Genomic DNA, 10323 nt, shown 5'->3' with positions numbered 1-10323 from the left:
GTGAGGCGTTGGCCCTTCTCCCCTGGCTGAGAGGTAACGAACAGAGAGGATGCGCCGACAGACGGGCACCCAGCCGCTGCTAGTGCCAACTCTCCCTGGCAGAAGTGTATATAGGTAAAAACACAAAGCTAACGGATTTTTAAGGATTATTTGAACTTAAAGTGAACTCAATGTCTCAAAGTAATAAATAAAACACTTTTTTTTTTCTTTTTGTAAGACATGGCTACATCAAGCTGAACGGAGCAAAAGGCCGGAGAAGACGCAATCAAAAGTTCTCACCTCTTTCAAACGACATGGGAGATACAGTGAGTGTTCCACCCTACTTGCTTGTTTTTGATCATTTACTTTACAGAAATGTTTATGGCATGAAGTACTGTATAAGAAATGTGCATACACAAATACATGACAATTATACGTTAAGTTCTTTACAATATTAAATGTATAATATACAATTCTACAGATATCTTACATACAAAGGTGAATGTTGTGCCATATATTCAAATATGGCAATGCCTAGCAACTTCAGAATGTTGTACAAGTATAAAACCACAAAATAAAATAACTTTACAACTCTTTTAAAGTAGACAGATTTGCTCAACTGTTCTGCTAAGTTAACAGGCCAATACATATCGGCCAAGATTTCCAGAAGAGATTTCCGAGTTGAGTAACCAAGGTGAGAAAACCTGAGAGGTCTGATTTTCCACAGACAGGTGTCCAGCCCTTTTCCAAAATTAGACCCCTGCCTAGACTGTACCTTGGATATTCAGTACAGCTCATCGCTTTTGAGAATATTAGTCTTAAAACATGATTTTTTAATTTTGTCTGATTGTAATCATTTGGCATTAAAGAACTGTTGACCATTTAATACTCTGTCCCTTGTTCTATATGGCCGTATTTATGCATCTAAAAAGAGTTTAATTAAAATTCAGCATCTACAACAGTATTCTATAAATTAATGTGGGAGAAACTAAATTGTGATTAACACATGAATCATGCTAAACAGCAATAAACAGGATTTAGCAGAATGCTATTTATAACCTTGCACCTGCAAACATGGTGCTGTCTCCTGAGTTAGGAAGCCCTGCAAGTCAGAGCTGATACTGATTCATGGAAGGAGCAGTAACCTCCTGCAGACAGCGGGCTTTGTTAAAGAGAAAATTACACAGATAGAGGGCAGCTACAGAATCAGTATTTTAATAATAGTTTAAAATAATAGAGGAAAAACAATCTAAACAAAAGGTGGCCTGCTTTCATTGGACAATGGCAGTAGAGGATTTAACATCTTTTTGCAAAAATTCCAGACCCATAAAGGGTAGGCTTGTCCAAAATTCTTAATGTTTCCTCCTAAATGGGGGCTTATAACATCGTTAGTAAATGAGTAACAAGGGGTGGCAGAGCTTGCTTGGCAGAACCACGCTTCTTTGATGAGGCAAAACTTAACAGTTTCCGAGTCAAAACAAGACTGGCTTTAAGAGAACGACAGCTCCGCGTTAGGTATGTGACCCTTGTGTGATGGCGGATGGCATTTTATTTTGTGCTTCCAGATCCCTACTTTTACAAATATTGCCATAATCGGCCTTGTCAATTTTTTTTGTCGCTTTTTTGTTTCATTTGTGTGGGTTTTTTTAGTACTGAGCACCAGTTGACTATAAATCTGTCCTTTTCTGATTCTGGATTCTGTCCACAGAGAGATACTTCAGTTGGAAATGTTGTATAAAAATAAGCCATTTGCTAGCATGAGTGAGTACAATCACGGAAGTGTAACGTAATGTATGGAGGTGTAAAGCACGTCTGATATGAAGGAGATGTGGCAGTCAGGGAGGATACTCAGTGCAGTTTTTAGTGGACCATCTTCCTCTCGGAGGTGCCCACTTCCACGCGTCACAGCATCGGGGTATCATTGGAAAGGCTGTCAGAACCGTTTCTCCTGCTGATCTATTCAAATTGCTTTAATTGGTCTTTCTGCAGAAGTCCAATCTAGGGTCAGGGGTTTATGAAGCTTTGCCTTTTTCACCACCACAGCTGTTCAGCCCAAAGTACACTGCCAGCAGGGCTGGTATGCTGAGCATGCTCAGGAATTTCATCGTGAAAAACGGACAACTGGTTTTTCAAATACATTTCATGGCTGGCTATGTGACAGGTAGTTTCAGAATACCACTAATTGGCAACATAAAGTCAAAATCTGTTTGCTAATACTGTTTTGCAAATCCTTAGTATTTCACATAAGGGACTATTAAACACTTCTACGGTTACAAAGGAGTACGGGTAGAGTCTAGTCCAGGGGCTCCTGTTTTATTCTGATTGTTGGGGTAGGTTGTGGTCGTCTGTCTTCGCGACACAGCACGTATTCACTGAACTGAGAGGAATCCACCCCACCACCGCATGAAGCTGCGACGTTAAATCCCTTCTGAAATAATCTTTCGAGCACCTGCAATGTGGGGAAAAAATCAGATTAATATTTAGCAAATTTTAGTGATAAAAACATTCAGGAGCACTGCATCTAACTGATGGATTTAGTCTTTCGAGTCCTCGTTGAATGAATATTATTCAGCTATAATTCTGTAACTTATTCTTAAATGACTACACTGTGATTAAAGTCTCGCTCTCAGCAAACCTCTGTAGAAAACAAAAATTAATCAAACAAATAAGCACTCTGCAGAGCAGCTTAGTACATTATATAGTAAAATACTGGACTGTGGTGATATTGATGCTATCTCACTGCTTATAGAAAGCAACATCAGGTTTAAGTCATAATCAAAAGTGCCCATTATTCAGTAGTAGCATGAACAGTCTTACAGAAAGGGGCTGAAAACATTTCTCAGCTCTTCCTTGGCAGATGAAATGTATTAGGAGCCTGAGTGACACTTCCAGCAGATCTTCACGGAAATCGCAGCTGTGATTTTCCCTCGCTGGAAGGGAGCACTGCTTTTAGCAAAGCATGGCAGGGCTGGGATGCGGAGCCAAGACGTGGACAATAAGGAAACGTTCTGGCCCAAGAAAGAGGTTAATTTGTATTGCCCAAATATGTATTTTCTCTTTCTCCTTTTAAAGAAAAGTTGGTGCAATTTAGATGCATGAATTTAAGGAACCCAGAGGCAACTTTAATTTCTGAGACTGTCACACAGCACATTACCCTAGGATATACTGATCTTGGCAATAGGATAGAGGCCATGTTTTCACATGGGTGAACATGTTGATATACAGTTTCCCAGCAGAGCAGGACACACACGGACTTTTCTCAGCATTAGGTGAGAATGGATGCCAGATCCACCCTTGGCAGATCTGCAATGTAAGATCCACCGGAGGAGATGCCGTGCTCCCTCCCTCCCGCTGGCGGCTCTCCTGAGTCCTGGGCAGTAGCCTGGAAAAATGGTTCCTGTGTTTTTCTCTACTGAGAAATGCCATCAAGGGGCAGCAGCCTGTACTGTCCTGTAACAGCCTGGCCCAAGGTACCACTTCCATTGCTACAGCACATGGGCCCACTGCACTGGGAAGTGAACCTGATGATTTACTAAACCTCATGAACTTAGTAACACCAGCATCTTCATCTAACAGCCATCTGCCACCCACAGCGACACGGACTAAGCTATTTAAAAACTTGTTCACTCAACCTATAGAAGTGTCTAAGCAATACACCCAACTTCAGACGGAGTCAACTTGTATGCTCTCACAGGTTTACGTTATAGAAAGAATTTGCTTTCTTTTTTGGTTTTACTAGCCCTGTGAAGCACTTCAGCAGTTACACCTACTGCAATAGTACGTAAAAGTCTTATGTTTCAAGGCCCAAGCTGACTATGTTAAAGATCTGCACACCAGACCTCTGCCCTTGCCTTCGCACACAGACCCACGTGAGGCCAAGGTGCATTTCTTAGTGCACTGCTGCTTCTGACTGAATGTTGGCGTTGCTTTCTCCAGAAACATCAGTTTGGAGCCCTTATTAAAAGTAACTGATTTCAAAAGCACAACTGTATCCAAGGTGGTATCATAGCACAATGCAAACCATGGCAGCATTTGCTGGTTTTAATCCATGGGAACCCTCCTTTGAGGTTGCCTGTGTTAGCCATCTGCGTTTTAATCCGCGGTTTGGGTTTCTAGTGGTAACTAAAATCTTGTACTTGCTACTCTGGCTGCTAAAGGCAGGCGAAGGAAAGGAGCTGCTCTCGCACAGCTTTGCCTAAGCCATGCAGAATCTGCTGGAAATCAGCTTGCCTGAGGAGCTCTGCCTGGCCTTGGGACACAGGGACTTACGTTCTCAGAAAGTCGCCTCTGCCAAATCTCACTGACTTTTGCCCTGATTTTTATATACTTCATACCGTAAGAAAGTTGTAGAACTGAAAGATTGAAAAAGCACCCCAGTGTATGGAAGAGAAATAAACCTGGAGAGATTAAAAGAAGTGGGGAGGAGAGTGGGTTATCAAAATATATGAGAGAGAGAGGGAGAGAGAGAGAGAAAGCTTACAACTCTCTTATTTGTCCGGGCTGTACGCAGCCTGTAGGACAGAAATGGGGTGCAGACACTAGCGCCTGTGCCTGCTCAAAGAGGAAGGCAAGAGTTTGAGAGGGAAGGAGGAATAAGTCATCATTAGATGGCTGTTTCACAGGCTGGAGTGTATTTTGACTGTTTTGTGCATTCCTGTTCCTAGACCTGGCAAGATGAAGACAAGAGGCAACCCAGCTACAGGAAAGGAGGCTTCTTCCATTTAACTGGATAGCGAAACAGAGGATTGACAGGTAAGATTTCAGAGAGAGACATGACTTCAAAATCCTTGCTAAAAACTTTTTAAAATCAATCTGCTTGTAAGACAAAACAAGCACGGGGGTGCCCTTGGCTTGCCTCGGTCCAAAGCTATGGAAGGCTGCATGTTAACATAGGACTTTTCTTCACCGAGCCAGCTCTCTGCAAACACACAATCCAGGTAGACATTACACCTTAGAGCACCGCACGCAGAACAAAGCGATTCATTTTTGCTACCTACGCGCTCGAAGGACTAGACTGCAGGCTATAATCTGGTGTTAAAAACCTTGGTATCATCAATTTTCTCAGCAAGAAGCAAACCAGGCCAAATCCTGTAAACAATGCAGAGAATGTTTAAATATGGTAGAGTTTTAAGTGTAACTTGGATGAGGTTGAGCTCAGGTCTATGGAGAAAAGCTCCTGAAGGCTTCTTCCGTGTGCGCTGAGCACTGGTTTGTATGCGCCCGTGCGTGCACAAGACTAAACGGCATGTTGAACATGAACAGATTTAAATGCCATTTAGTGAATTTGGCTCTATGTGCATTACTTTTTCTGAAGGTAAGATACAGACAGAGGGAAACCAGTAAGCATCTCTGAATCAAATCAGAGCTACTTTCCTGTAAATCTCCAAAGAGAATATGCCAAAAAGTAAATGAGTATCAGCTGTGATTCTCCTACGTATAGGAAGACACACACACAATATTAAATAGAGGATTTGTGCTAGGATTTAATATACTCTGTCTTCCAGTATTCTGAGCACATCTGATTTTGTCAGAAGGTTTTCCAAATAGAAATATGATACTTTCACTTACTGCATTTGATTTAAATTTTGCAGAATACTAACGAATACTTTCTTAATTATGAAGACTTGATGTTCAACACATACAAGCATCACAGAATTCTCTCTAAGGTAAGCTCATGTGGTAAGCTCATGTATCTCACCAGAACCTGTTGCGAGAAGTTGAAAAAACAGTGTCAGTCTTAAGAAAACTCTATACCTATATGTAATTACAAATGGGCATTAAATTAAGAGCTACTGAGCTACTGTATTTTTTTGGCTGCCACTACCTACTCAATGTTGACGTTCTTTGTTTTATATGCAGAGTTCTTGACACAAAACATTTAATGAAAGTATTTTCCAAAGATCCGAAGAATTTATAAGTATTTGCAGTTGTGCTACCAAATACATTCAGCAGGGCACAAGGAGACAAAAGTGATGTATCTCAGCAAACAGCAGGCAGACTTACCATGTCCCTCTTTGAGATTCTTTGGAAACGATTCTGCTCTTCCAACCACTACCCCTTCTAACCCATCTCCCTTAACTCTGTGCATTTACTTCACTGTACTTCCAACTTCTGATGTAATATTGTTTTGCCAAAAGAATCCTGGGAAGGGGAAGGGCAGTGCCTATGCGCTGACCAGAGTCCATCAGAGCCAATGATAATTAGCTGCTGATTTCATCAGCCTTTGGTCTCAGAAATGCATCATTTTCCAGAAAGTGTTTGAAAACGCTTTCTATTAATTATATAGTAAAATGATGTAATTTAGTAAAATGATGTAATTTAATAATATTATTTAGACTGTAGACTCTCTTTTCACAACACAAACCTGCAAAGAGACTCTTTGATTCGGTCTGAATTTTGACTGAATTCAAAACACATTCAAATAATCATAATAATAATTAGCATTCAGCTTTTACTACAAGCACACGTTTCCTACCAGTATGCCACTTTGGATAAAATAGAGCCAAGTGCTAAGCCATGTGGGCATCCAGCGCTTTGGCTGCTTGCAGTGTTGAGCCTGGCAGTGGCTCACAGTGACCCTTTATTGTTTCAGTTATTCTAATTTCTTGCATGCATGTAACTGTATCGCATGGACAGTGTGGCTGAGACACGAACACGCTTCCCTATGCACTTACCTTAGCTAAACTGCAGCTGCTCCCCTCTCCACCCAGCACAGCGATGAATTCATCACAGTTCCCACTGCCAGCAAACGGATCTGCCTCTGACCCACCTCCAGCCTTCTAGTTTTGGGGCAGCCCATTCTAAACCTCGCCAAACATGAAATTGCTAAGGAATGTGCAAAATTATACTCAGGCATCGGACTGTTAAAGTTCAACCAAATAAAACACTTGGGAGTCTTTAACCAAGAATCGCCGAAACCAGCTGGGTTTAGAATGGTTTCAGACAAAAGCGTCTTTTGGTGCACGGTGCACCACGGAATGCCGCCCCAGGGAGGGAGGTGTCAGTGTCAAATGCAGGTTGTTAAAACGACTCCATCCACCTTTACATATCCTGGTAACTGCAGGTCTCCCAAAAATGTTGTCAACTGGCAGTGTGGGAGATGGAGGGCGCCTCAGCTTGCTGTGCAGTAACAGGTAAGCAAGGGCTCTAGGTTCTTGCCCTCTCTTGCTATTACGCCTCCCTCCCCAACCTGTCTGGCCAGCCTGTCCCATGGGCCAGCTCTTCGGTGGGTATTTGCCCACAGGGAAGTTCATCAAGACCACTAAGGCATTCCCCACAGCCCAGTTAGCACCTCTGCAGAGGACAGTAACTTTGGAAATACTCCCCTATAGGCTGATGAGGCTTCCCATAATACAAGTATTTGCAGTGTATTTTAAAGACGTACATGCAAAAAATAAGAGTTCTGTTTTGCCCTTGTTAATTAAGGCAGAAGTTAACAGAATCATCAACACCGTTCCTTCTCCGCAGCCCAAGGACAGTTGCAACACCAAAGCTTTGGCCGCAGTGGCGTTGATCCCTTGTGAAATGGCATTTCTCGCCCATAAGGCTGCTGCCTAAACACAAGCCACGTATTTATTTCCGCTGCCATCCACCTATCTGTCCAGTTATCTTCTTTTGTTTCATATGTTTAATTTTAAACCTAATGTCAAAACTCCAAGTAAAATGAAATACATTTTGTTTAAAATACTCTGGGCAATTTTTATAGAACATCCTTTTGAAAAAAAAAAAAAGTGCAGAGATCAATTTTTTTAAGTCCATCCCGCAGGCACCATCATTTAATTATGAGTGAGACATAAATTATGCATTTACACATTGTTGCATTTTCTATAAAATGGTGTGGAGATTTTTTTTTGTAGTTTTTGGAACTCTCTCTTTCTTCCTGAGGGCACTTTGGAGGAAAAAAAAACCTGCTGTGGGCTATACATTGATGAAAAAATTAGCATTTATCAGTATAACACCATTATGAGACCAGCATGGCACTAACATACACAAAATCTAAATCTATTTTTCTGCTTAGACTTAGGAAAACCTGAAAGACTGTGATCTCACCAGGCAGAAAATGTCTCCTTGCAGTATAAGCACTGAAGGTAATTGGGCAGAAGCAAATAATTTGCATATAATTGAACAAGAAATAATAAAAAAAACACCCCAGCAAACAGATGAGCCAGCACCGAAAGGCCATTACCTGCACTGAATTCAACCGGCAGTATCCGTTCAAAGGAAACCTAATAACATGGGTAGGGTCCTGATTCCAGCCTGCGTTTACGGAGTTGCACATGACGTCCCCGGTCTCTGGGAAGATCTCTTCTATTAAAGCTTTCTCCCCGCTCAATGCAATTCTTTCCCCCAGATCTGGAGTCACTCTTACGACCAAGCAGTCACAAGGCTGGAAATGTTTCCTTTGTTCTTTCTCTTGTTTCCATCGCTCAAGTTCCTTAATCATTGGCTGCAGCTGGTAATACTTTGCTTCTTCATATAAAAGATTAAAGTCCTGGGAAAAAAAAAAAAGAGAGGGAGAGAGAGAAACTAGAAATGCTTATAGTTCTCTTTTAAAAATGAGTATTGTTCCTGTTTGACCTACTTAGGCTTATGTATTGTCAGCAAGAGTGCAAAGGCAACAGGTATCCACATACTTTGTCTTCATCTGACACCTACACAGAAAACCACACGGTGTTAGTGTTGAATCTATTTGAGCTGACCGTGAAGTTCCCATTGCACTGAATTATTCTTTCATTTATTATCCCACAAGCTCAATGCCAGAAGGATTTACTTTTGGATTAAGAAATCAAAATAACTGGCTGCAATAAGCAAAGCCTGCTGATGTAAGAGGAGATGTCCTGAGCCCTAATCTTCACTCTTGGCCTCAGATAGTCACTTCTGATCTTACAACAGAAGATCTCGGGCTTCACTGTCACCTCTCACACACATATTATGAGATGGAGATGTCAGTTCAGCTTCACTTCTCACCTGTCTTTGCCGAGTCTGAAATTCAGCTGCAGCAGCTCAGCTGTTCCCTGTGTTTCATGATTATTCATGTATTTAAAGGTACTTTCAAGCCTGGTAAATTATACGGAGGTAATGACCATCCCACTGGCTGGGAGCTCAGCTGTGCACTCCAACAGCTTAAAAGAAACAGTTCTTCCCAGCCATTTGTCCATCACCTCACGTGGGCTTTGGGCAATTCAAATTCCCAATTTGATCCAATTCCCAGTTCACTGATTGAGATGTCTTCTGCACGTCCTCATGAATAACTTTTAATCAGATTTCCAACAGATCTTCCCACCTCAGCTTAAATGCATGACACTACGTTGAGGTAAAGGGTGTCAGCAGCCCCCCAGACCCGAGGAGGCAGCAGTGCCCATCAGACCAAGCCAGAGAAGAAAGGGAGGGGGAAGCACCCAGGGACGGTTTGCTTACACCGGCCCCACCGCCTCCTTCAGCCTCCTGAAGGGAAGAGAAGCAGCAAGAGCACAGCACCAGCTCCTCTCTCCAAAGACCTGCCGTTTGCTTTCCTGGCTCTTACGCCTGTTTACAGATGGAAATGCTGCACCGCAGGTACGGTACGTGACTTTTGTGGAGTATGCTGTAGGTCAACACCTGGACATAAAGGCCAGTTCTCCACCACTGCAATGAAATGAAATGAAAAATCACAACAGTGAAATGACGGGAATCATTTAGGCTGGAAAGAAGGGCATGACAAGAAGTAATCAAGAAATGGGCACCAAAATTACATGAAAAATAACGGCAGCGCTGCTGCTCCAGGACTTAGGGAAAAGGGGGAATCAAAGGCCAATGAATGTGCAGCACGAAAAGATGCAACTTCATAGTGGCTTGGAATTAACCTGTAAAATCTATTGCTGCAGGATATTATTGAACCAAAGCAGTTAGCGGTGTTCAAACTTGGCACCACAGACCCACTGCCGGTAGTGGAGAGGTGCTCCTTCACCCCAGGGCTGCCTACAGCCTGGAGATGTATGAATATTCACAGTGACACCAGCAAGGTTATCAGGTTACAAAAGGGACATCCCATCCTTTACATCTCTTTGATGTCTGTTAAGGCTGGGACAATATGCGCACCACTAAGGGAGGAAAAAAGGACGGTTGAAAGAGAGAAATGAATGGTAAGAGCAAGTGGGAAGAAATGAGGGCAACAAACACACTCATGGGAAGGAGACGGAAGATACGGAAGGAGACGGAAGATAGAGGGCATGGTAATGTTGGGTTGACGGTTGGACTCGATGATCTTAGAGGTCTTTTCCAACCTTAATGATTCTATGATTCTATACAAAACAACAGGAAGATTAAAGAAGAAGCCTCGACGGAAGGTATTTTCCCCCCCTTCCC

The 10323-nt window shown here is 42.3% G+C and overlaps 1 protein-coding gene across 1 annotated transcript in view; it reads right to left on the bottom strand.

The window, feature by feature from the left end:
• Positions 1-1887: 1887 nt before the first annotated feature.
• KCTD15 (potassium channel tetramerization domain containing 15) overlaps positions 1888-10323 on the bottom strand; it is a 38702-nt gene continuing 30266 nt past the window's right edge. The window contains exons 4-5 of the mRNA XM_009572704.1: positions 8165-8470; positions 1888-2428 (exon numbers count right to left, since the gene is read on the bottom strand). Of these exons, the coding sequence (XP_009570999.1) occupies positions 2273-2428; positions 8165-8470 (462 nt within the window). The 3' untranslated portion in view covers positions 1888-2272. The remainder of the gene's footprint in view (positions 2429-8164; positions 8471-10323) is intronic.

The sequence above is a fragment of the Fulmarus glacialis genome, unplaced genomic scaffold (assembly GCF_000690835.1).
Source record: "Fulmarus glacialis isolate BGI_N327 unplaced genomic scaffold, ASM69083v1 scaffold33042, whole genome shotgun sequence".
Lineage (NCBI taxonomy): Eukaryota > Metazoa > Chordata > Aves > Procellariiformes > Procellariidae > Fulmarus > Fulmarus glacialis.
The sequence above is the reverse complement of the archived record's forward strand: the minus strand, read 5'-3'. Positions and strand labels throughout refer to the sequence as shown.